This window comes from Ips typographus, linkage group LG2 (assembly GCF_016097725.1).
Source record: "Ips typographus isolate SLU linkage group LG2, UJ_Ityp_2.0, whole genome shotgun sequence".
Classification (NCBI taxonomy): Eukaryota; Metazoa; Arthropoda; class Insecta; order Coleoptera; family Curculionidae; genus Ips; species Ips typographus.
Window position 1 is genome coordinate 6,863,740 of NC_138423.1, and position 27,952 is coordinate 6,891,691.

Genomic DNA, 27,952 nt, shown 5'->3' on the forward strand with positions numbered 1-27,952 from the left:
TACATTTTGGACATCAACTGTTTAAAAAGGTTGCTGAACAAATAAAAAAATGTCTAATTTATAACGATTCAAGTTTTTTTGTCATTTTATTATACAGGGTGAATATCCATAGACTCGTCTATAGATAGGTTCAATCAAAAAACATGGTGATAAACTAAAGTTTTTAGTTTCTAGAGCTAAAAGCTAGTGTCATTCCAATTTGACAATTTATATTAAAAACTTAGTCACTTTTCCTGTTGCTTCTGTTCTTTCAGATGAGTTTGCCTTCCAGGATTATCATATTCTTGGGAAAATATCCGATCTAAAATAAAAAAAATAAAAATGCACAGCCAAGGGCATATTATTATACTAAAGAACCTTAAATTAAAGTGAAATAACCAATTTTTCAAAAAAATTGAAAGAATATGGGTGTATTAGGAGTTTTTTTTAACTACTTTTTGACATTCAATATCTCGATAACGTGAGGAAAATAACCAGTATGACCCTGTCGAAAATTGAAAAAATGCCATTTTTGTCAATATTTTCAATTTTTTTTTGCTCCAAAAGAGTTCCAATGCACTAAAGAATTTTAAATTAAGTGAAATAAGTACAAAAAAAGCACTTAATTATTCATTTTTACAAAAAATTTAAAGTTTTGGCTCATTTTGTAGTATTTTTTATCCTCTTTCTAATGGCGTTTTCGTGAAATCTATAAGAGTTCAAATAAAAAAGTTCATCATTCAAAAATTTAAAAAATGCCGTTTTTGCTGAAAGTGAAATTTTGGCAATTTTTTATTTTGTTCCAGGAGGGTTCCAATGCACAGCAAAGGGTATATTTATATAGTTGGATTTTTACCTTTTGAGAATGACGTCATCTTTTTACATCTTTGTTTCTCGCATATCAAACATGTGAAATAAACAATTTTAACAAAAAAGGCACGTTATTAATTTTGTCATCCTGTCAAATTAAAAACGTTGACATTTACTGTCACTTTGATATAAACAAATATCAAAGCTATAAAAATAATGCGCTACAATGTGCAAGCCCAAATGCTAGTTCTAAATGTGCTGCTTTTTTGAGTACGAAAAGAAACAGTTTCCAGGTGTCATCCCGATTGATCATCAGTCCCTTCTGAACACACTAATTTTTCAAAGCATTTGTAGGTTAAAACTTGTGATCTAATTCCAGACATGCGTGTTTTTTCACCTGCCTGACGTCATTCTCAAAGGGTAAAAATTTGACTATACCAAAGTTCCTTAAATTAGGTGAAATAAGTACAAAAAAGCACTTTAAAATTTTTCATTTTTCAAAAAAATTGAAAGAATGGGGGTTTTTTATTACTACTTTTTGAAATTAAATATCTCGGTAACACGAAGAGCTAGAGAGGCCAGTTTTGGCTCATTTTGTAGTATTTTTTATCCTCTTTCTAATGGCGTTTTCGTGAAATCTATAAGAGTTCAAATAAAAAAGTTACAATCAATCAAAAATTTAAAAAATGTCGTTTTTGCTGAAAGTGCAATTTTGGCAATTTTTTATTTTGTTCCAGGAGGGTTCCAATGCACAGCAAAAGGTATATTTATACCAAAGGACCATAAATTAGGTGAAATAAGTACAAAAAAGCACTTTAAAATTTTTCATTTTTCAAAAAAATTGAAAGAATGGGGGTTTTTTATTACTACTTTTTGAAATTAAATATCTCGGTAACACGAAGAGCTAGAGAGGCCAGTTTTGGCTCATTTTGTAGTATTTTTTATCCTCTTTCTAATGGCATTTTCGTGAAATCTATAAGAGTTCAAATAAAAAGTTACAATCATTTAAAAATTGAGAAAATGTCATTTTTACAAAAAGTGCAATTTTCTATTTTGCTCCAGGAGGGTTCCAATGCACAGCAAAAGGTATATTTATACCAAAGGACCTTAAATTAGGTGAAATAAGTACAAAAAAGCACTTTAAAATTATTCATTTTTCAAAAAAATTTAAAGAATGAGGGTGTATAAGGGGTCTTCTACTACTACTTTTTGAAATTTAATATCTCAGTAACATGAAAAGCTAGAGAGGCGGCCAGTTTTGGCTCATTTTGTAGTATTTTTTATCCTCTTTCTAATGGCGTTTTAATGAAATCTATAAGAGTTCATATAAAAAAGTTACAATCTTTCAAAAATTGAAAAAATGCCATTTTTTTGTCAATATTTTCATTATTTTTTTGCTCCAAAAAGGGTTCTAATGCACACCAAAAAATGAAAGTATCAGTGGTAAAAGACCCTTCAGTTGATTATGGGACTGAACTAAATATTTGTAAGTAAGTTTTGTACAATTTTGATATTTGATAAGAATCCACACAATAAATAAATAAATAAATAAATATTTACCTTATTGTTGGTTCTGCCTTTCCAAAAACTATCAGTAAGTGACGAAATTGGTCCATTTTTTTCTAATACTGTCACGGTTTGACCCAAAACTAATGTTAATTCTTCATCGTTCTTCTGTTCGTAAAGTTCAACCACAATTCCTCTCAACTCGTATAATGGATACAACAGGCTAATTGCTGACCGCAAACTAAATACAATTAAAACAAATTAGCAAATTTCAGATCAAGCATATTTCGTTTATTCCCATGCAGTTAATAGTTATTTATCTAACAAGTGCGGAAAGTGGTACTTTCCCGCATGAGACTGCCAGTTGCCCGAACGACGCAAAGCGGATTAAAAGTGTATTCTTAATTGAGACATCAAATATACAATTATGGTTTTTTAATTTAAATGTTTTTTTTTTTTTGAAAAATAAAATGAGTGCGGAAAAGTAACTTTTCGCTCTACAAATATAAAATTGCAAGTTTATTCATTTATTGTAAATTAATCTTGCAATGCGAAAAAGTATCTTTAAGTACTCGTTCCCGCACTCAAATGAGTGCGGAAAAGTGCACTTTTCCACCGCACCCGAGTAGAAAAAATATCACTACAGTTTTAGATGATTTTTAGACAATCTTACCGTGGACACACTTCTCTCAAGCTGTGGTTTTGATAAAACTTGATCAAATCGTCTATACTTTCGAAAAATCGTTTTTCTATATTTACCGACCATACATATTTGTTTCCAGCACGATCAAATTTGTAAAAGATTGCTATATGTTTTATCGAGTCAAAGCACCTGAAATGGTATATTTCATTAGGAGTACAAAAATAAAGCTTTTTCCGTGCGCGTATGACCAATGCTAGCACGGAAAACCTATTTTTGGACGAATTATTAACGATATTTTTCATTACACTTCTATGAAAACGAAGGCATTAAAACCAGACTTGAGAAAAAATTACATAACTGATCATTTCTATGACTAGTTTAAAGTAGTTCAAAGGTGATTTAATTGTTGTAAGTTATCACCGTCATTCAATGTCTATAAAACATCAAGAAATACTGCGGAAATATATCCAAATATTCCAGCATTTACAGATTAAATGACAATGCAGGTTTGTGCTAAATATTTGCCTGCTTATAAATTATCTTAAATTTAATATCTTCATCATTTACTCAGCATTTTAAATGAGCGCACGGAAAAAATTTTCCGTGCGGGCGCACAGAAAAACTGCGTTTTCTGTTACTCTTAATAGAGATGAAAATATAGGGTTTTCAAAGAAGTATAATGAAAACGGTTTTTTTATATACTACATTATGTATTTACTAGATGAGAATTACCGTAAGCTGATGGAATATTTATGAAACCAGTTTCCTGCCTTCAAATTGGTTTCCTGACGTTTTCTAACCAAAAATGTTCCGGTTTCCCTATCTTGTAGCTTCTCAGCAGTAATCTTTGTATCCATTTCACCGACATACCACAAATCACTATATTCTTTCAGCGGATCATTATTAATGTACGATTTATCAGCATGAATCCTGCTAAAATAACATAACCATGATTTTGATGGGCGAAATTGGTCATTGTTGTTAAAATACAGCATTTCAATTATGTACTGTAACACGTATACGAAAAATCAAACTAAAACAGGATGACGTAACGATGTAATCGACATCAGGTAAGCGTTTTGAATGTGACTAAAAGCAAAAGCACTAAAATCGTGAAGAAAAAGCAAAATCATTTTTCTCAAAAAAACCATAAAAATCTTTAAAAAAGTACAAAACTCTTTTAGAGATGCAAAATTTTTCAACTTTTTTGAGTTCAACTTCTAGACATTTTTTGAAGCTTTCAAACTGCTTTAGAAGCATACGGAACATTTTAGACTGTTTTGAAAAATTTTGTTGAACTACTTGAAGAGCATTTGGAAGGTTTTTGGACTCTTTAAAGAGCATTTTGAAGGATTTGGAAACTCTTTAAGCATTTTAAAATTTTTTGGAAGCTTCTAGACTGTTTTGATATCTTCTGGGAGCTTCTAGACTAGTTGCAAGCATTTGGAATCTTTTAGACTGTTCTAAATGCTTTTGGAAGCTTCTAGACTATTTTGAAAGACTTCCGATTGATTTAGAAGCATTTTGGAGTTTCTGTAGTGTTTTGAAATCTTTTTAGACTACTTTAGGAGCATTGAAGGTTCTGGACTCATTTTAAGACATTTGAATTTGAACTTTTGGGAAGCTTTTAGACTGCCTAGAAATTTTTTGAGAGCTTCTAGACTAGTTGAAGATTATTTGCAAGCCTTTAGAGTGTTCTAAAAGCTTGTGGAAGTTTCTAGCCTGTTTTGGAAAGCTTTAGACTCCATGAGAAGCATTTTGGAGTTTCTGTAGTGTTTTGAAACCTTTTTAGACTAATTTAGGAGCATTTGGAAGGTGTTTGGACAGTTTCTAAGGACCTTGAAGGTTCTGGACTGGCTTTAAGGCATTTGAAACTTTGTAGATGGTTTTAGAAAATTTTTGGAAACTGCTCTAGAAGCATACGGAAGCTTCTAGACTGTTTTGATATCTTCTGGAAGCTTCTAGACTAGTTGAAAGGCATTTTGAATCTTTTAGACTGTTCTAAATGTTTTTGGAAACTTCTAGACGGTTTTGAAAGACTTCCGACTGCTTTAGAAGCATTTTGGAATTTCTGTAGTGTTTTGAAATCTTTTTAGACTACATTAGGAGCATTGAAGGTTCTGGACTCTTTTAAGGCATTTGAATTTGAACTTTTGGGAAGCTTTTAGACTGCCTTGAAATTTTTTGAGAGCTTCTAGACTAGTTGAAGATTTTTTGCAAGCCTTTAGAGCGTTCTAAAAGCTTGTGGAAGCTTCTAGACTCTTTTGGAAGGCTTTAGACTACTTTAGGAGCATTTGGAAGGTGTTTGGACAGTTTAAAGAGCCTTGAAGGTTCTGAACTGCCTTTAAGGCATTTGAAACCTTGTAGACGGTTTTAGAAACTTTTGGAAGCTGCTCTAGAAGCATACGGAAGCTTCTAGACTAGCTGAAAAGCATTTGGAATCTTTTAGACTGTTCTAAATGCTTTTGGAAACTTCTAGACTGTTTTGAAAGACTTCCGACTGCTTTAGAAGCATTTTGCAATTTCTGTAGTGTTTTGAAATTTTTTTAGACTACATTAGGAGCATTGAAGGTTCTGGACTTTTTTTAAGGCATTTGAATTTGAACTTTTGGGAAGCTTTTAGACTGCCTTGAAATTTTTTGAGAGCTTCTAGACTAGTTGAAGATTATTTGCAAGCCTTTAGAGTGTTCTAAAAGCTTGTGGAAGTTTCTAGCCTGTTTTGGAAAGCTTTAGACTCCATGAGAAGCATTTTGGAGTTTCTGTAGTGTTTTGAAACCTTTTTAGACTAATTTAGGAGCATTTGGAAGGTGTTTGGACAGTTTCTAAGGACCTTGAAGGTTCTGGACTGCCTTTAAGGCATTTGAAACCTTGTAGATGGTTTTAGAAAATTTTTGGAAACTGCTCTAGAAGCATACGGAAGCTTCTAGACTGTTTTGATGTCTTCTGGGAGCTTCTAGACTAGTTGAAAAGCATTTGGAATCTTTTAGACTGTTCTAAATGCTTTTGGAAACTTTTAGACTGTTTTGAAAGACTTCCGACTGCTTTAGAAGCATTTTGGAATTTCTGTAGTGTTTTGAAATCTTTTTAGACTACATTAGGAGCATTGAAGGTTCTGGATTGATTTTAAGACATTTGAATTTGAACTTTTGGGAAGTTTTAAGACTGCCTTGAAATTTTTTGATAACTTCTAGACTAGTTGAAGATTATTTGAAAGCCTTTAGAGTGTTCTAAAAGCTTGTGGAAGCTGCTAGACTCTTTTGGAAAGCTTTCGACTGCTTGAGAAGCATTTTGGAGGTTCTGTAGTGTTTTGAAACCTTTTTAGACTACTTTAGGAGCATTTGGAAGGTGTCTGGACAGTTTCTAAGGGCCTTGAAGGTTCTGGACTTCCTTTAAGGCATTTAAAACCTTGTAGATGGTTTTAGAACATTTTGGAAACTGCTCTAGAAGCATACGGAAGCTTCTAGACTAGTTGAAAGGCATTTGGACCTTTTAGACTGTTCTAAATGCTTTTGGAAACTTCTAGACGGTTTTGAAAGACTTCCGACTGCTTTAGAAGTATTTTGGAATTTCTGTAGTGTTTTGAAATCTTTTTAGACTACTTTAGGAACATTGAAGGTTCTGGACTGCTTTAAGACATTTGAATTTGAAATTTTGGGAAGCTTTTAGACTGCCTTGAAATTTTTTGAGAGCTTCTAGCCTAGTTAAAGATTATTTGAAAGCCTTTAGAGTGTTCTAAAAGCTTGTGGAAGCTTCTAGAATGCTTTGGAAGGCTTTAGACTGCTTGAGAAGCATTTTGGAGTTTCTGTAGTGTTTTGAAACCTTTTTAGACTACTTTAGGAGCATTTGGAAGGTGTTTGGACAGTTTCTAAGGGCCTTGAAGGTTCTAGACTGCCTTTAAGGCATTTGAAACATTGCAGACGGTTTTAGAAAATTTTGGAAACTGCTCTAGAAGCATACGGAAGCTTCTAGACTGTTTTGATATCTTCTGGAAGCTTCTAGACTAGCTGAAAAGCATTTGGAATCTTTTAGACTGTTTTAAATGGTTTTGGAAGCTTCTAGACTGTTTTGAAAGACTGCTTTAGAAGCATTTTGGAATTTCTGTAGCGTTTTGAAATCTTTTTAGACTACTTTAGGAGCATTGAAGGTTCTGGACTGATTTTAAGACATTTGAATTTGAAATTTTGGGAAGCTTTTAGACTACCTTGAAATTTTTTGAGAGCTTCTAGCCTAGTTAAAGATTATTTGAAAGCCTTTAGAGTGTTCTAAAAGCTTGTGGAAGCTTCTAGACTGTTTTGGAAGGCTTTAGACTGCTTGAGAAGCATTTTGGAGTTTCTGTAGTGTTTTAAAAGTAAGGTCCCTTCCAAACCGGTCAATTTCGGTGATTTGGCTTTCTTCCTTTGAGGATTAAACAACCAAACTTTATCATCCTTTTGGAACCTTCCAGGATTGGTTTTAAGGTCATAACGAGCTTTCATCTGGTCAGTAGTTAAATTCAAACTTTCCCCGACAAGCTCATGGATGTTCCAGCGATCTTTCTTGTAGTACTCGTCAACGTAGTCCTCACTGTCCTTGCTTTGGCCTGTAGGAGATCCAAACACATGGAAGCCGATCAAATGTTGAGTTGTGGGTTGCTGCTCTATACGCCATCAAGAAGAGCAGAATATGCTGGTCCCAATCCTTCCAATCTTGGTCGACAACTTTTGACTTGTTGCTCTATGGTCTTATTGAACCTTTCGTCCATACCATCCGACTGAGGATTTAGAGCCTCCGGAAGAGCTTGGAACCAAAGTTTTGCCACTGCTCAGAATGTAACTCCAACCAAAGCTACTGAAAACATTTTCGACGACTGTGCTGGCTTCTGATTTGGAATAGTAAACACTTCAGGCCATTTGCTAAAGTAGTCCACGGCAACAAGAATGTACTCTGTCTCAGAAAAAGGACAAGTGACATTTATGGTCAAACCTTCAAATGGCAGTCCTACGTTGTACTGTTTTACAGGTCTCGGGGATCTGGTCTGTGGTCCTTGGTTAGCTGTACAAGTGGACCATAATTTCACGTCTTGGCCAAATTTACTTGGACGTTGTTGGACTTGGAATTTGTACGTGGACGTCAGCTGCTTTCTTATCTCTTTTCCATCAACGCTCTCCCATGCTCCTTTTCGCAACTTAACCACAAGGGAGTCCCAATGAGCTCAAAGTTAAACGTCAGGCCTTTGCTAGTGATTTCTTGCCACGTTGCAACAGCAAACCTGATCGGGACTCCATTTATCGGACAATTCCATTTATCTGACAATGTTTTCAGATGGAGGAGTTTCTACTGATTCCTGCTGGATGATTGTACGTTCCTCGTGGGAGAGCGGAACGTCCGTATTGATAATACACTCCACTCTAATGGTTAGACATGATCTGTGTGGACTGGCCTTTGGCTTTAAGTCATTTCCCAACACTTCACTGAAGTTGCTCCCCTTGAACATCTTTATCATTCTCTTTACCACCGGATCTCTAATCCCGTCTACAGGGTACTGTGTCACAAATTCTTTTTGGATTTCTTCTGAAACTGCTGATAAGCCAAATGGACAAGGCTTCAAACTCTTGTAAATTTTCACCGGGTTTCTGCTGTCGTGCCTTTAATCGGGTTTGATAAACTCCTTTCTTCTGCCGATCCCCAAAACGATGTTCTGTAGCAGCTACTAGTGCTTCGTTGAGCGATTAGAGTTTGACCGTCGTATGTTTTGAGGAGGTTTGATGTTGTTGATTCTGGTTCTGGTGATTACTGTAAAACTGGCTTCTCTGCTGTCGTTTGTTTGCTCTAAGGCAACTTATTCTCGACGTCTAATAGTTTTGCGTTACTCTATTCCTGTCGTTCTTTGTCTTCTTGACACTATCTATCTTGCAGATGTGTCGGTTCTAACGGCGACCTTTTATAACACGCGCCAGGCCATGTTCCGGCGCATGGAATCTTTTCCGAATCGAGTACTCGTTTGGTCAGTATCGAGCATAGTAGGCGCCAATCCCTAACAATATGCTCTTAAACAGTTAGAGACTATACTATTTACTGACTTTACTATGTTGTCAAATTTTCAAAACTTTCCTAATCTCGTGAGAGACACATCTTTCTTAATAATATTTTATATAAAATAAAATGGAACATACCATGAAGCTAGTTGTTTACATCGTGCAATATTGCTACTAAATATGCATTGTCTATCCGTGACATAATTGCATTTCAGACAACGGTATCCTTGAAAAATTACTCCTTTAAGGTATTTGTGACAAAAGTCACATTTAACTGGCTTAACAAACGTGTAAGGTTGAAAGTTGTGATTGAGTTTCTTTAACAAGTTATGATCACAACTGCTTCTGAAACCAAAAAGTGTTTTTGTATAGTAAATCAGATGCCACAAATTCAATTAGGCTGGACTTACTGAGCTTGTTTTATTGCATCAATAATTGCGTTCCTATGTTCGTTCGATGACGTTACAATGACGTAGGCTATTGAGCGGTCATCAATAGTCAACACTATGTTATTGTGGCTGGGACCTGCCATTCTCCACTTTAATTTCCATGTATGTAATAGATCAAAGTATACACAGTCATTATTCTGCAAATGAAAACAAAAATTTTTAGACTATTTCACTTATACAGGGTGTATTGGAAATAAGTCCAAGCTCTTCAGTACGTTATCACACCCTAATTCTTAACAGAGTAAGTTTAACTGTTTTGTGTTATCAACAAAATTTTTTTTTATAAAATTGGCAACATGGTTGATGAAATGAAAAGAATAGTAGGTCTGTTCGTAGAGGCAGTTTCAAACTGGTATCCAACTGAAAATCGGAAATTGTTGGCTTTTATTGGTTGAATGCTCACGTGACATTGACATTTTAAGGGTAATGGCCAATAGCTGAACAGATTCCTCTGATTATTAGTTGGAGATTCGTTCTGCGAACAGACCTATTACAGTCTTTTCACGTACTTTTTAGATTTCCTCTATCCATGGAATCTCTGTGTGAATCTAGTGATGGGTAAATTATTGGTAAAGTAAATATTAACTGTCTGAAATACGGTATTTGTAGTTTACCGGTGAAATTTTTCTTCAAATTTTGACACCGCTTTTCTCACTGACTGTACCAAATTTTGTAGTGTTTTTTCAGGTTGTTGGATAGAAAATTTAATGAGAATTCCAAAAATGTGCTTAAACCAGTAATTTTCCCACTCCTGACCTGTCCTTTCAAACTGTGTTTCTGGCAGGTCAAACTTTGACACCTCTTTTCTCTCTGCTTTTATTAAATTTTATAGTGTTTCTTCATGTTATTGGATAAGAAATTTGATGAGGATTTCAGAAATCTGCTTAAAACAGTCCTTTTCTTATTTTAAATGGGTTTTACAGGCGATTTTGTACCTGACTGTCCTTTCAAACTGTGTTTCTGGCAAGTCAAACTTTGACACCTCTTTTATCCCTGACTGTACCAAACTTTGTAGTGTTTTTCAGGTTGTTGGATGGGAAATTTAATGAGGATTCCAAAAATGTGCTTAAAATAGTCATTTTTTCACTCCAAATAGGTTTTACAGACGATTTTGTTCCTGACTGTTTTTTCAAACTGTGTTTCTGGCAGGTCAAACTTTGACACCTTCTTTCTCCCTGCCTTTACTAAATTTTGTAGTGTTTTTTCATGTTATTGGATAAGAAATTAGATGAGGATTTCAGAAATCTGCTTAAAACAGTCCTTTTCTTATTTCAAATGGGTTTTAAGGCTATTTTGTACCTGACTGTCCTTTCAAACTGGGTTTCTGGCAAGTCAAACTTTGACACCTCTTTTGTCCCTCACTGTGCCAAACTTTGTAGTGTTTTATTGGTTGTTGGATGGGAAATTTAATGAGGATTCCAAAAATGTGCTTAAACTAGTCATTTTTTCACTCTAAATAGGTTTTAGAGAAGATTTTCTCCCTGACTGTTCTTTCAAACTATGTTTCTGAGAGTACAAGCTTTGACACCTCTTTTGTCCCTGACTGTACCAAATTTTGTAGTTTTTTTTCCGGTTATCAGATAGGAAATTTAATGAGGATTCCAAAAATGTGCTTAAACCAGTAATTTGCCCACTCCAAATGGGTGTTATAGGCGATTTTGTTCCTGACTGTTTTTTCAAACTGTGTTTCTGGCAGGTCAAACTTGGACACCTCTTTTCTCCCTGACTGTACTAAATTTTATTTTTTCGTGTTATTGGATAAGAAATTTAATGAAGATTTCAGAAATGTGCTTAAAACAGTCCTTTTCTTATTTCAAATGGGTTTTACAGGCTATTTTGTACCTGACTGTCCTTTCAAACTGTGTTTCTGGCAAGTCAAACTTTGACACCTCTTTTATCCCTGACTGTACCAAATTTTGTAGTGTTTTTCAGCCTGTTGGATGGGAAATTTAATGAGGATTCCAAAAATTTGCTTAAAATAGTCATTTTTTCACTCCAAATAGGTTTTACAGACGATTTTGTTCCTGACTGTTTTTTCAAACTGTGTTTCTGGCAGGTCAAACTTTGACACCACTTGTCTCCTTGACTTTACCAAATGTTGTAGTATCTTTTCCGGTTATCAGATAGGAAATTTAATGAGGATTCCAAAAATGTGCTTAAAACGGTAATTTTCCCTCTCCAAATGGGTTTTACAGGCAATTTGGCTCTGACTGTTTTTTCAAACTGGGTTTCTGTCAGTTCAAATTTTGACACCACTTTTCTCCTTGAATTTACCAAATTTTGTAGTGTTCTTCTGGTTGTTGGATGAGAAATTTCATGAGGATTTCAAAAATTTGCTTAAAATAATCATTTTTTTCACTCCAAATGGGTTTTACAGGCGATATTTTCCCTGAATCTCCTTTCAAACTGTGTTTCTGGCAGTTCAAACTTTGATACCGCTTTTCTCCCTGACTGTATCAAATCTTTTAGAGTTTGTTCAGGTTATTGGATAGAAAATTTAATGAGGATTCCAAAAATGTGCTTAAAATAATATTTTTCCCACTTCAAGTGAGTTTTACAGGCAATTTTGTCCCTGAGTGTTCTTTCAAATTGTGTTTCTGGCAGTTCAAACTTTGATACCGCTTTTCTCCCTGACTTTACAAAATTTTGTAGTATCTTTTTCGGTTATCAGATAGGAAATTAAATGAGGATTTCAAAAATGTGCTTAAAAAAGTAATTTTCGCACTCCAAGTGGGTTTTACAGGCGATTTTGTCCCTGACTCTTCTTTGAAACTGTGTTTCTGGCAGTTCAAACTTTGATACCGCTTTTCTCCCTGACTTTACCAAATTTTGTAGTATCTTTTCCGGTTATCAGATAGGAAATTTAATGAGGATTCCAAAAATGTGCTTAAAACAGTAATTTTCGCATTCCAAGTGGGTTTTTTTTGTCTCTGACTGTCCTTTTAAACTACATTCAAACTTTGACACCGTTTTTCTTCTTAACTTTATCAAATTTTGTAGTGTTTTTCATGTTATTAGATGGGAAATTTAATGAGGATTTCAAGAATGTGCTTAAAACTGTCATTTTCTCACTCCAAGTATGTTTGACAAGCAATTTTCTTTTACTGTCAAATTATGCTCAGAAGTTGCAAAAATCAGAGTTTGAAAAAGTTTTCATGTAGTATTCGATACAAAACGTGCTTCTGAAGTTTATGACAGTGGTCACATGACTGCCTAGCTAAATTATCCTTTAAAAACCACGTGATATCTGTGACCAATGTCAAAACTGTCTAATTTTGCCTAGAATTTGCACAAATTACAGACTTCTTACAATTTTCGAAACAAGACGTGAAACTGTCAGTAAATAACTGGTAAATTTCAAATTGTTTAAATAATGATTTCTTCAGATTTACCTCATTTTTCTCATCTCAAAAAATATGCAATTTTTTTTTTAGAAAAGTCTACTTGTTCATAAAAAAATTATAAAATTGTTACTCACTTGGTACAACAATCACTTTGTGAGAAAAATTTTACTTTATTTATTTTATTATTGATAAACCAAAATATTTAAAACAATATAAAACGAATAAAATCAGCATTTTATTTATAGTCTTTATTTTTCAGGATTTCATTTTGACAATATTGACCAAACATGACTTAAATGAAATTAATGACAGCCATTACCTATCAAGATACCTTTCAAGCAATGGACCCATACATTTCTGGTCAAATTGAAATTTACTGGTAAAATTGGTACCTAAATTTTCTGTCACACTAAATTTAACTTTTCCAAATTTACCCCCATTACTAGAATTATCACATTTTGCGCGTTGTATATTTTTGACAATAATAATTTCTTAGCCGCTTTGTTAACGCAACTTTTGTTGAATTGGTTATTTCAAAGACAGTAAGTACCGATTTCATTTAAACGATGAAAAAAATATGAACAAAGCAAAGTGAAAAAATTGTATTTTCATGCCTACTTACCTCTAAAATATCACATAACAAAACACATAAATCAAATACAAACATACGCCTCTTTTTGAACCTTTCTTGTACGCTTGATTTTAATCTGATTTGCATGACTTTGATTATATTGCCATAATGAGCCAGTCTGCAATTCGCCTCATTTAATTTAATGATTTTCCTCTCAATATCAAGAATTTGGCTTAGGTGTTCCACACTTCTGTTCATTTCGTTCAGGTAAACACATATGTCTAGAATGGTTTCATGAACGCGTTTTAACGTTACACGTTCCATTCCTTCCTAAATAACAAACCGTTAATTAAATAATCAATTTTTTCCACTACTAACATGATAAACATATCCATTATTGACCGATTAGTAACTCGAAAAATTAGTTTTCTCTACCTTAATGGTCATTGTTGACCTAGGTCAATAACAGAGTCTAATCTCTAGTTCTATAGTCTATCCGGCGAACCTACGGAGTAATAAAATTCGATGGGCGGCAACTTTGGTCGACCCGCATTACACTGTAAAACAGGTACGTAAAAGTGAATCGAGACATGAGACCCGAGAAGTCCTTATATTAGAGAGAGAAGAAAATATTATATTGTAAAACGGACCGGATATAGACCAATACTAATGGACGGGGCGGGTCAACCCGTCCTAATTTTCGCTTTTATTACTCCGTAGGTTCGCCGGATAGACTATAGTCTGGCAGAAACACGAAACAAAGAAGGAAATATTATTGACCTAGGTAAATAATAATGTCAATGTCTATTAAGACATATAAAATATACACTGACTTGACAGAGGCTAATTAGTAGAATCCGGATTAAAAAGCACTAAAGTCGTGAAAAAAAGCAAAGCTATTTTCTTCAAAAAAGCATAAAACTCTTTGAGATGCAAATTTTTTTTGAATGGACTGGATTGCCTTTAAGATATTGGAACCTTGTAGACGGTTTTAGAAACATTTGGATGCTGTTAAACTGCTTTAGAAGCATACGGAAGCTTTTAGACTGGCTTGAAATTTTTTAAGAGCTTCAAGACTAGTTGAAGATTATTTGGAATCTTTTAGACTGTTCTAAATGCTTTTGGAAGCTTCTAGACTGTTTTCAAAGACTTCCGACTGCTTTAGAAGCATTTTGGAGTTTCTGTAGTGTTTTGAAATCTTTTTAGACTACTTTAGGAGCATTGATGGTTCTGGACTGCTTTTAAGACATGTGAATTTGAACTTTTGGAAGCTTTGAAACTGCTTTAGAAGCATACGGAAGCTTTAGACTGCCTTGAAATTTTTTAAAAGCTTCTAGACTAGTTTAAGATTATTTGGAAGCTTTTAAACTGCTTTAGAATCATACGAAAGCTTCTAGACTGCCTTGAAATTTTTTGAGAGCTTCAAGACTAGTTAAAGACTATTTGGGAGCCATTAGAGTGTTCTAAAAGCTTTTGGAAGCTTCTAGCCTGCTTTGGAAGGTTAGGTTAGACATATTTTGGAGTTTCTGTAGTGTTTTAAAACCTTTTTAGACTACTTTAGAAGAACTTGGAAGGTTTTTGGGCAGTTTAAAGAGCTTTGAAGGTTCTGGACTGCCTTTAATAAGATATTTGAAACCTTGTAGACGGTTTTAGAAACATTTGGAAGCTGTTAAACTGCTTGAGAAGCATTTTGGAGTTTCTGTAGTGTTTTGAAATCTTTTTAGACTACTTTAGGAGCATTGAAGATTCTGGACTGCTTTTAAGACGTGAATTTGAACTTTTGAAAGCTTTGAAACTGCTTTAGAAGCATACGGAAGCTTTTAGACTGCCTTAAATTTTTTTTAGAGCTTCTAGACCAGTTGAAGATTATTTGGAATCTTTTAGACTGTTCTAAATGCTTCTGAAAGCTTCTAGAATATTTTGAAAGGCTTTATACTGTTTGAGAAGCATTTTGTAGTTCCTGTAGTGTTTTGAAATCTTTTTAGACTACTTTAGGAGCATTGATGGTTCTGGACTTCTATTAAGACATGTGAATTTAAAGTTTTGGAAGCGTTTAAACTGCTTTAGAAGCATACGGAAGCCTTTAGACTGCCTTGAAATTTTTTAATAGCTTCAAGACTAGTTGAAGATTATTTGGAATCTTTTAGACTGTTCTAAATGCTTTTGGAAGCTTCTAGACTGTTTTCAAAGACTTCCGACTGCTTTAGAAGCATTTTGGAATTTCTGTAGTGTTTTGAAATCTTTTTAGACTACTTTAGGAGCATTGATTGTTCTGGACTACTTTTAAAACATGTGAATTTGAACTTTTGAAAGCTTTGAAACTGCTTTAGAAGCATACGAAAGCTTCTAGACTGCTTTGAAATTTTTTGAGACCTTCTAGACTAGTTAAAGTCTATTTAGAAGCCGTTAGTGTGTTCTAAAAGCTTTTGGAAGCTTCTAGCCTGTTTTGGAAGGTTTTAGACGTATTTTGGAGTTTCTGTAGTGTTTTAAAACCTTTTTAGACTACTTTAGAAGCACTTGAAAGGTGTTTGGGCAGTTTAAAGAGCCTTGAAGGTTCTGGACTGCCTTTAAGATATTTGAAACCTTGTAGACGGTTTTAGAAACATTTGGAAGCTGTTAAACTGCTTTAGAAGCATACGGAAGCTTTTAGACTGTTCTAAAAACATTTAGAAGCTTCTAGGCAGCTTCTAGAAGCATACGGAAGATTATAACTGTTTTGAAAACTTTCAAAAGATTTTTGTACTACTTGAGAGCATTTGGAAGGTTTTTGGACTGTTTAAACAGCATATTGAAGGTTCTGGTGCTTTAGAAGCATTTGGAATCTCTTACACGGTTCACAAAATTTTTTGGAAGCTTCTAAACTGCTTGAATATCTTCTGGGAGCTTCTAGACGAGTTGAAAAGCGTTTGGAATCTTTTAGACTGTTCTAAATGGTTTTGAAATGCTTAGAAGCATTTTCGAGTTTCTGTAGTGTTTTGAAATCTTTTTAGACTACTTTAGGAGCATTGATGGTTCTGGACTTCTTTTAAGACATGTGAATTTAAAGTTTTGGAAGCTTTTAAACTACTTTAGAAGCATACGGAAGCTTTTAGACTGCCTTGAAATTTTTTAAGAGCTTCAAGACTAGTTGAAGATTATTTGGAATCTTTTAGACTGTTCTAAATGCTTCTGGAAGCTTCTAGAATATTTTGAAAGGCTTTAGACTGCTTGGGAAGCATTTTGGAGTTTCTGTAGTGTTTTTAAATCTTTTTAGACTGCTTTAGGAGCATTGATGGTTCTGGACTTCTTTTAAGACATGTGAATTTAAAGTTTTGGAAGCTTTTAAACTACTTTAGAAGCATACGGAAGCTTTTAGACTGCCTTGAAATTTTTTCTAAATTGTTCTAAATGCTTCTGGAAGCTTCGAGAATATTTTGAAAGGCTTTAGACTGTTTGAGAAGCATTTTGGAGTTTCTGTAGTGTTTTAAAACCTTTTTAGACTACTTTAGAAGCATTTGGAAGGTGTTTGGGCAGTTTAAAGAGCCTTGAAGGTTCTGGACTGCCTTTAAGATAATTGAAACGTTGTAGACGGTTTTAGAAACATTTGGAAGCTGTTAAACTGCTTTAGAAGCATACGGAAGCTTTTGAGAGTTTCTAGATAAATTGAAAAGCATTTGGAAGCTTTTAGACTGTTCTAAAAATATTTAGAAGCTTCTAGGCTGCTTTGTAAGCTTTGCAAGGCGTTTTATAGTGTTTTGGAATGTTATCAATTTTTTTTAGACCTCTTCAGGAGTATTTGGAAATTTTTTGGTCAGTTTAAATTTTTAAATTGATACTTATACATTTTGCAACATGTTTTTGTCTTTCAGAAGACTTCAATATAGCAATTTTTTGTCAAATCAGTTATTAGTTTAGTTTATTTTTAAAAACATGAAAAGTTTTGTAAAAAACTAGTTAAACCATACAAAAATAGAAGAAAGAAAAAGGCAAAAAAAGCATCAACAAAATCTGTCAAATGACGCGTTTTTGCATAAATCGTTCACATTTGATATCAAAGGTTGTCTCTTCATGTTGTTATCCTAAATTTTGTTAATAGTGGAAAAAACGCTACATTATCCACGGTTTAGACAACGCTTTGCTCCTCGGGATTTAATCTTAACATACGGTCAATAAAAGCTTCTGTCTAAACCTTGTTTAATAATATACTTATTATGTTTAGTCTCTCTTACCTTTGATTCTTCATAAAGTCTCTCTGAAATCATTTTATATTTTCCTGCATTATTCGCTTCTGTTTGCAGGATTTCTTCCAGCAAATTGGCTTTTCCATTTTCAGCTCGCTTTTCGTACATCTGTTTTCGTACAATTTTAATACACAAGTATAGAAACATATTTTTGCAACTTACTGTAACCATCCGATCAAAATTTGGGTGCTCGGTACGTAACGTTTCTATCAAAGAACCAGCATGGCTTAAATTGGCACAGTAACTACCGTAAATTAGAAATTTTTCTTGGTATTGTTCGACCAGTCTACTGATTTTCAGTACTGAATTTTTCTCCGAATTCGTCAGTTCTGATAAACATGACGTATGAAGTTCAAGCATCTCCTTAAATTACAACAGAAATTATTAGTAATTTACTAATTCTATGGGATGTTTTGGTTGTCGTGACCAAAATGCATTTTAGGATATGTTTTTGTCATATAAACCATGGGTTTCCTCATACTACAGATGTACAACTATAGTATATTTAAAATCCCTAATCAGTGTTGTCAAACTGATCATTTTTCCAATTTATTACCACATTTTTTATAGTATTGCCAAGCTGACCATATTTCTACTTTATTACCAAATTTTTTCAGTGTTCTCAGACTCACCATTGCTCTGCTTTATTACAGAATTTTTGTTGTTAAACTGACCATTTTTCTACTTTATTACGAAATTTCAAAAGTGTTCTCAAACTGACCATTTCTCTAATTTACTACTGAATTTTTGTTGTCAAACGGACCATTTTTCTACTTCATTACGAAATTTTTAAAGTGTTGTTAAACTGACCATTTTTCTACTGTATTACCAAATTTTTTGTAATTTTTTGTTGACCATTTCTCTAATTTATTACCGGATTTTTTCTTGTCAAAATGACAATTTTTCTACTTTATTACGAAATTTCAAAAGTGTTATCAAACTGATCATTTTCTACTTTTTTTCCAAATTTTTACAGTGTTGTTATACTGATCATATTTGTACTGTATTACCAAATTTTTACAGTGTTCTCAAAATGACTATTTTTCTACTTTATTACAAAATTTCAAAAGTGTTATCAAACTGACCATTTTCTACTTTATTTCCAAGTTTTTGAAGTGTTCTCAAACTGACCATTTCTCTAATTTACTACTGAATTTTTGTGGTCAAACGGACCATTTTTCTACTTTATTACGAAATTTTTAGTGTTGTTAAACTGACCATTTTTCTACTGTATTACCAAATTTTTACAGTGTTACCAAACTGACCATTTCTCTAATTTATTACCGGATTTTTTCTTGTCAAAATGATCATTTTTCTACTTTATTTCCAAATTTTTTCAGTTTTGTTAAACTGACCATTTTTCTACTGTATTACCAAATTTTTTCAGTGTTCTCAGATTCACCATTGCTCTGCTTTATTACAGAATTTTTGTTGTTAAACTGACCATTTTTCTACTTTATTACGAAATTTCAAAAGTGTTCTCAAACTGACCATTTCTCTAATTTACTACTGAATTTTTGTTGTCAAACGGACAATTTTTCTACTTCATTACGAAATTTTTAAAGTGTTGTTAAACTGACCATTTTTCTACTGTATTACCAAATTTTTTGTAATTTTTTGTTGACCATTTCTCTAATTTATTACCGGATTTTTTCTTGTCAAAATGACAATTTTTCTACTTTATTACGAAATTTCAAAAGTGTTGTCAAACTGACCAGTTTTCTACTTTATTTCCAAATTTTTTCAGTGTTGTTAAACTGACCATTTTTCTACTGTATCACCAAATTTTTACAGTATTATCAAACTGACCATTTTCTACTTTATTTCCAAATTCTTTCAGTGTTGTTGAACTGGCCATTTTCTACTAAATTACCAAATTTTTACAGTGTTGCCAAACTGACCATTTCTCTAATTTATTACCGGATTTTTTCTTGTCAAAATGACCATTTTTCTACTTTATTTCCAAATTTTTTCAGTTTTGTTAAACTGACCATTTTTCTACTGTATTACCAAATTTTTTCAGGGTTCTCAGATTCACCATTGCTCTGCTTTATTACAGAATTTTTGTTGTTAAACTGACCATTTTTCTACTTTATTACGAAATTTCAAAAGTGTTCTCAAACTGACCATTTCTCTAATTTACTACTGAATTTTTGTTGTCAAACGGACAATTTTTCTACTGCATTACGAAATTTTTAAAGTGTTGTTAAACTGACCATTTTTCTACTGTATTACCAAATTTTTTGTAATTTTTTGTTGACCATTTCTCTAATTTATTACCGGATTTTTTCTTGTCAAAATGACAATTTTTCTACTTTATTACGAAATTTCAAAAGTGTTGTCAAACTGACCAGTTTTCTACTTTATTTCCAAATTTTTTCAGTGTTGTTAAACTGACCATTTTTCTACTGTATCACCAAATTTTTACAGTATTATCAAACTGACCATTTTCTACTTTATTTCCAAATTCTTTCAGTGTTGTTGAACTGGCCATTTTCTACTAAATTACCAAATTTTTACAGTGTTGCCAAACTGACCATTTCTCTAATTTATTACCGGATTTTTTCTTGTCAAAATGACCATTTTTCTACTTTATTTCAAAATTTTTTCAGTGTTGTTAAACTGACCATTTTTCTACTGTATCACCAAATTTTTACAGTGTTATCAAACTGATCATTTTCTACTTTATTTCCAAATTTTTTCAGTGTTGGTGAACTGGCCATTTTCTACTAAATTACCAAATTTTTACAGTGTTCTCAAACTGACCATTTCTCTAATTTCTTACCGAATTTTTGTTGTCAAACTGGCCATTTTTTACTTTTTTTCCAAATTTTTACAGTTGTTAAACTGACCATTTTTCGACTGTATTACCAAATTTGTACAGTGTTGCCAAACTGACCATTTATCTAATTTACTATCAAATTTTTGCAGCGTTGTCAAACTGACCATTTTTCTAATTTTTTACCAAACTTTTACAGGTTTGTCAAACTTCCATTTTTTAAACTTATTATCAAATTTTCACAGTATTGTCTTGCTGACTATTTTGTAAATTTTTGCAATGTTGCCAAATTAATAATTTTTCTAAAATTACTTATAAATTCTTTAGTCACATTATGCATTGTTGCGGAACCGACTATTTTCCAAACTTTCTTAAATAGAGTCCGGATTAAAAAGCTCCAAATTCGTGAAAAAAACAATTATTTGCCTCAAAAAAGCATACAAATCTATAAAAAAGCACAAAACTCTTTCAGAGATGCAATTTTTTTTACTTTTTTGAGTTTTTTTGAAGTTCTAGACATTTTTTGAAGCTTTTAAACTGCTTTAGAGGCATACGGAAGGTTTTAGACTGTTTTGGAAACTTTTAAATTGTTTTTCAACTATTTGAGGAGCATTTGGAAGGTTTTTGGACAGTTTAAAGAGCATGTTGAAGGTTCTGGAATGCTTTAGAGCCATTTGGAAACTCTTAGACGGTTCTAGAATTTTTTGGAAAATTTAGACTGCTTGGAAATCGTTTGGGAGCTTCTAGACAGTTTTGAAGGACTGCTTTAGAAGCATTTTGGAGTTTCTGTAATGCATTGAAAGTTCTCTTTAGGAGCATTGATGGTTTTGGATTACTTTTAAGGAATTTGAAACCTTGTAGACGGTTTTAGAAACTTTTCGAACCTTCTCTAAAAGCATACGAAAACTTCTAGACAGTTTTGAAATGTTTTGAGAGCTTCCAGACTAGATGAAGAGCATTTGGAAGCTTTAAGACTGTTCTAAATACTTTTGGAAGGCTTTCGACTGCTTTAGAAGCATACGGAAGCTTTTAGCGAGTTCCAAAAATTTTTGGAAGCTTCTAGACTGTTTTGAAAGGCTTCCGACTGCTTGAGAAGCATTTTGAAGTTTCTGTAGTGTTTTAAAACCTTTTTAGACTACTTTAGAAGCATTTGGAAGGTGTTTGGACCGTTTAAAGAGCATTGAAGGTTCTGGACTACTTTTAAGACATTTCAAGCCTTGTAGACGGTTCTAGAAACTTTTGGAACCTTTTAAACTGCTCTAAAAGCATACAGAAACTTTTAGAGAGTTTTGAAGTATTTTGAGAGCTTCCAGACTAGAGAAAAACAGAGCATTTGGAAGCTTTTAGACTGTTTTGAAATGCTTCCGACTGCTTGAGAAGCATTTTGTAGTTTCTGTAGTGTTTTAAAACCTCTTTAGACAAGAGCATTTGGAAAGTGTTTCGACCGTTTTAAGAGCATTGAAGTTTCTGGACTGCTTTTAAGGCATTTGAAACCTTGTACCCACATAGCAAAATTGTATGCCTGGAATATTAGTGGCACTCAGACAGGGGCATATTCACAAATACATGCCAGATATGTGCCCAGTATATGAAAGTATATTCCATTACGTGCCTGGCATATTACTTTGTCCCTTTAGTTCATGTGCCAGGCATGTTTCTCGTGAATCTAAAAATAACACTGCTGTAGGCTGAAATTTCAAAATTTTGTTTTTTTTTTTTGGATTTTTTATAGTTTTTGTTTGGTTTACGCGTTGTAATCTTCCTGTGCTTGAATAAGCTCAACGGCTGAATGAAAATGGGAGGTTTTAAAACAAGACATCATCACATTTTTCGTCTCTTATATCCATTTATAGTTTATACTATATTTTCATTATTCTCATCATTCAGTTTGACATAGTGTGTTATATCTTGTAACTATTTTACGGAACTGTTTTCAATTTATAACAAACTATACTATAGAGACCAATTTTCCATTCTCAGACTTACCCCTGGCATATACTTATTGGAATATTTAAAAAGTTAAATTTGTACAGCAGCCGGGTATATGCCAGGCATATTCTCAAATCCGGACTCTAGACTGCAGTCACCTGTCAAATTGAAATGTCTTCTTTCACTCTTTCAAGAATTTCACTCAACAATCAATGTCAAAATCATCAAAATTATTACTAAAACGACTTACCTCAACCTTATAAAATATGCATGCGTGGTAAGACGGTTTCAAGCAGTCTTGTAGAGGCAAGAGTAACTCTTTTTTTAGCGTAGACAATCGCTTTACAGTTTTTTTCTCAAAGTCGATCAGTTCCTTTATTATACGATCTCTGTTACATAATGGTTCGTTTAGCATTCTGCAATAAACATATTTGTTGAATAATTGTGCTTTTTACCTAACATGGGAAAATATTTACCTTAGTTTTTTGTAAAAATTAGCGTAGTTTGCTATACAAACAAGGATGAGAAATTTGAAAATTAAAATGGATAGATTTTCATCCAGAAATATGTTTTTGGATGGGTAATACTAAATTTACACATTTTGAAAAATGCTTTTTTTTAAATAAATAGTAAAGTGCTATTTTAACTTATACTACTATAATATAGTGTTAACGATTATTCATTGTTATTAATATGATTCATACAGGCATTATTATATGATATTGTATTAAAAATAGTAATGAATGAATGGAAAATAGTATTAGAATTTGCATTTTAATAAAATTACAAATATTAACTTACTTGCTGCAATTCTTGACTGCGTTGGGAACGGTAAAACCCTCGGTAAAACCCCTAAAAAAAATTTCATTAACTTATCAAACATCTCATAAAATATGTGTTTTAACAGATTACAAAATGAATCAAAATTTATTTATCAAGCATTTTGAGAAACACATTAAAGTAGAATTAATTTTATTAACATTTTAAAAAATTTGGTGACTAACGTAATAATACAGTGCGTTTTTTTTAACGCGCAACATAGGATTTCACGTGTTAAATTTTTAAGCCCATGTTAGACCATGTTATTTTGGATCTACAAGTATAAAACTTGACGGGTGGCTGTTTCGTACCCTGAAGCTTAAGTAAGTTTACCAATTCGGCCTAAAAAGTGTTAAAAAGCTTGCAAAAAATCATCTTTTTTCGAAAAGGTTTTGTCGTTTCATACTCCCTGTATGCATTGTTGTTCTTTGTTGTTTTTGATACTGGCACGGCAGGTAGCAGGTAAAATTTGGCGTAGAAAGTAAAACAGGGTGATCATTAACTTTATATCAAGAAAGTTAAGAACAAAAGAAGTATTTTTATAAGTGAATTGTTCAAAGTGACCTCCGTTTGAAGCCAAATAGTATTCCAAACAATCATAAAATGCCCTTTTGACGTTCAAAAGATGTCGGGTCGTGATGCAGTCAAAATATGTCACTTTACCTGCTACCTGCCCTGCCAGTATAAAAACAACAAGGAACAACAATGCATACAGGGAGTATGGAACGATAAAATCTTTTCGAAAAAAAATGATTTTTTTCCAGTTTTTAATCACTTTTTAGACCAAATTGGTAGACTTACTTAAGCTTCAGGGTACTAAAGACACACCCGTCAAGTTATAGACTTGTAGTTCCAAAATAAAATGGTCTAACATGGGCTTAAAAATTTAACACGTAAAATCCTACGTTGCGCGTTAAAAAAAACGCACTGTATATCCAGAGTGTTTCTAAAACCAATCACCAACTTTACAAGAAAAATGTATAAATTTTTGTCAAAATGTTTATTTTTTTTGCTGGTATGTTTACTAAGTAGTCATTGAAATATTTGAGTTATCATAAAATATACCAAAAAATACTTAGCAGCAATTTTAAACTGCCGATTTTGAATTTATTAACTAATAACAACATTTTTTTTTTAATTTAACAGGCATTTTTAATAAATTATTTAATTTGACAGGAAAAAATGTTAGTTGTAAAAATAAGTACAAACTTACATGATTCCAGTTTGCAAAGCTTTTTTGCTTTGTGACAAAGCTGACAAACTGTACAGGACTTTTTCAAAATTGCCTAGCCTAGTTAGCATGTACACTTTAAAGAGATCATCCGGGTTCAAACCAAATGTTTTGTGACAAATGATTAGGAACAAGCGAACATTTTTCGACCACTCGTACTAAAAAAGAAAATAAAAATTTATTAACAATTATTCTTTAATATAAGTACAGACAAATACACATACAATATGGTAATTTGTTATTTATCATTTTGATTTATGTTTCAAATTTAACTAAGCTAAGCATATGTGACGTAGAAAGAGACATGTGCCCTAACTCTCTTCTGTTTATAGTGAGTTGAGTGAGACAGAATTCATAGGAAATTTAATGAGGATTCCAAAAATGTGCTTAAAACAGTCATTTTCTCACTCCAAGTGGGTTTTACAAGCGATTTTGTCCCTGACTGTCCTTTTAAACTGTGTTTCTGGCAGTTTAAATTTTGTCACCAATTTTCTTTTTTACTGTACTAAATTTTGTATTGTTTTTTTTTCAGGCTAGTGGATAGGAAATTTAATGAGGATTCCAAAAATGTGCTTAAAACAGTCATTTTCTCCCTCCAAGTGGATTTCCACGCAATTTTGTCCCTGACTGTCTTTTTAAACTGTGTTTCTGGCAGTTTAAATTTTGTCACCAATTTTCTTTTTTACTGTACTAAATTTTGTATTGTTTTTTTTTCAGGCTAGTGGATAGGAAATTTAATGAGGATTCCAAAAATGTGCTTAAAACAGTCATTTTCTCCCTCCAAGTGGGTTTTACAGGCGATTTTGTCGCTGACTGTCTTTTTAAACTGTGTTTCTGGCAGTTTAAGTTTTGTCACCACTTTTCTTTTTTACTTCACCAAATTTTTTAATGCTTTTTCAGGCTAGTGGATAGGAAATTTAATGAGGATTCCAAAAATGTACTTAAAACAGTCATTTTCTCACTCCAACTTGGTTTTACAGACGATTTTGTCCCTGCCTGTCTTAAACTCTGTTTCTGGCAGTTTAAGTTTTGTCACCACTTTTCTTTTTTACTTCACAAAATTTTTTAATGGTTTTTTCAGGCTAGTGGATAGGAAATTTAATGAGGATTCCAAAAATGTACTTAAAACAGTCATTTTCTCACTCCAACTTGGTTTTACAGGCGATTTTGTCCCTTACTGTCTTTTTAAACGGTGTTTCTGGCAGTTTAAATTTTGTCACAACTTTTCTTTTTTACTGCACCAAATTTTGTAGTGTTTTTTGGGTTAGTGGGTAGGAAATTTAATGAGGATTCCAAAAATGTGTTTAAAACAGCCATTTTCTCACTCCAAATGAGTTTTACAGACGATTTTGTCCCTGACTGTCTTTTTAAACTGTGTTTCTAGCAGTTTACAATTTGTACCCACTTTTCTTTTTTAATACACTAAATTTTGTAGTGGTTTTTTAGGTAAGTGGATAGGAAATTTAATGAGGATTCCAAAAATGTGCTTAAAACATTCATTTTCTCCCTCCAAGTGGGTTTTACAGGCGATTTTGTCCCTGACTGTCTATTTAAACTGTGTTTCTGGCAGTTTAAGTTTTGTCACCAATTTTCTTTTTTACTGTACTAAATTTTGTAGTGTTTTTTTTCAGGCTAGTGGATAGGAAATTTATTGAGGATTCCAAAAATGTGCTTAAAACAGTCATTTTCTCAGTCCAAGTGGGTTTTCCACGCGATTTTGTCCCTGACTGTCTTTTTAAACTCTGTTTCTGGCAGTTTAAATTTTGTCACCATTTTTCTTTTTCACTGCACCAAATTTTTTAGTATTTTTTTAGGCTAGTGGATAGAAAATTTAATGAGGATACCAAAAATGTGCTTAAAACAATCATTTTCTCACTGCAAGTGGGTTTTATAGGCAATTTTGTCCATGACTGTCTTTTTAAATTGTGTTTCTGGCAGTTTAAATTTTGTCATCACTTTTCTTTTTTAATGCACCAAATTTTGTAGTGTTTTTTTTTTCAGGCTACTGAATAGGAAATTTATTGAGGATTTCAAAAATGCGTTTAAAATGGTAATTTTCTCACTCCATGTGGTTTTTACAGGCAATTTTGTCCCTGAGTGTCTTTTAAAACTGTGTTTCTGGCAGTTTAAATTTTGTCACCACTTTTCTTTTTTACCGTACTAAATTTTGTAGTGTTTTTTTAGGCTAGTGGATAGGAAATTTAATGAGGATTCCAAAAATGTGCTTTAATCAGTAATTTTCTCACTCCAACTGGGTTTTACAAGCGATTTTGTCCCTGACTGACTTTAACTGTGTTTCTGGCAGTTTAAATTTTAATACCGCTTTTCACCCTGATTGTACCAAATTTTGTAGTGTTTTTTCAGGTTACTAGACAGACAATTTAACGAGGATTCTAAAAATGTTCTTAAAACAGTCATTTTCTCACTCCAAGTGGGTTTTACAGGCGATTTTATCCCTGATTGTCTTTTTTATTGTCTGATCGTCAAAACTGTCAAACCTTGCCTAGAATTTGCAAGAATTAACATCGTTTCTTTTACAGTTTCTAAAACATGACAAAAAAGTACTTTTGAAATTGGATTGAAATTACTAGTAAATTACAAATTGTTTAAATAATAATATCTGTAGATTTGCATCATTTTTCTCATCTCAAAATATATATTATTTGTCATAATTTAAATGTGAAAAAATGAAGAAAAGTGACAAAAAGCTAAAAATGATATTTTTGAAAAAGGCTACTCATTTGGTACAAGAATCACTTTGTCAGAAATATTTTACTTTTTTACTTTTTGATAAACCTAATCGTGTTTTAGTGATTTCTGATTCAAAACAGCCTTTTTTGACATTATTGACCGAAAATTACTCGCATTACTGACAGAGGCCGAGAAAGGCCGAAACCTGTGAAATCAGTAATTTGCGTTCTTCGACTTTACACTTCCACGTACGTTATCAAATTGAAATGTCTCTTACTACGTCACAAAGTACATTTCAAGGTTCTTACAGAATCACTAGCGATGTAATATTGAACCATACAGAGAAAAAATGTGAAGAAATACCTCCGAGTCTGTAGGATTTGTGAAGACCTGTTCCATGTCAATAGAGTTTTCATCCATTTTATGAAGCAATTTGCACAACAGAACGCCATCTTTTAGTATTTGTGGTAAGTCGGTTATAGTACAATTCGTTTGCTGTGGTATAATTTTCCATCGTAAAAGCCAATCCAAGCATTCCTGCCACATAGGCATATATTCTTCGTCTAAAGCTGTTGCCATTATTTCCACTATACGACTTACTAATTGTTGTTAAAATTACATACTAAAAATAATAAAATAACTAAAAACATAAAAGGAATTTTTTACTTACCTATCTACTTTGACGGTTGAAATATCACTAATACAAACGCATTTTGGTTACTTTTCATTAAATATATTAAAATATCCACACTGCGGTAAATAATTCAAATAAATTATTGCTCATATTCGTAGACAGTTATCGCAGAAATGTCCTAAATTATAACGAATTGGAAATACAAACAAATTGAGGTTATGCAAATTGTATTAAAATTAATATACTACTGCATATAAAAATATTTTATTTTATCAAAAATCCAATGAACGCGTCACAGCCGCAAAAATTACCGTTGGTGGTAAATAAAATGCC

General features: G+C 32.8%; 2 protein-coding genes across 3 annotated transcripts in view; one reads left to right on the forward strand and one right to left on the reverse strand.

The window, feature by feature from the left end:
• Nucleotides 1-27,952, forward strand: part of LOC145725031 (SRR1-like protein) — a 253,363-nt gene that overhangs the window by 114,336 nt on the left and 111,075 nt on the right. The window lies entirely within an intron of this gene.
• Nucleotides 57-27,860, reverse strand: LOC145725027 (protein vav-like). Of its 2 annotated transcripts, none has more exons than XM_081973548.1 (14): nucleotides 27,656-27,860; nucleotides 27,349-27,607; nucleotides 24,277-24,452; nucleotides 23,046-23,096; nucleotides 22,495-22,660; nucleotides 17,699-17,899; nucleotides 17,525-17,644; nucleotides 13,368-13,646; nucleotides 9,363-9,538; nucleotides 9,091-9,297; nucleotides 3,671-3,868; nucleotides 2,969-3,127; nucleotides 2,350-2,536; nucleotides 57-301 (listed from the first exon to the last, which is right to left on the reverse strand). In XM_081973548.1, the coding sequence occupies exons 2-14, from the start codon at nucleotides 27,562-27,564 to the stop codon at nucleotides 251-253; spliced, it is 2,187 nt and encodes a 728-aa protein (XP_081829674.1). In that variant the 5' UTR covers nucleotides 27,565-27,607; nucleotides 27,656-27,860; the 3' UTR covers nucleotides 57-250. The 2 variants fall into 2 exon arrangements, with proteins under 2 accessions (XP_081829674.1, XP_081829673.1); XM_081973547.1 differs by having other exon boundaries at nucleotides 3,671-3,871; nucleotides 27,656-27,858.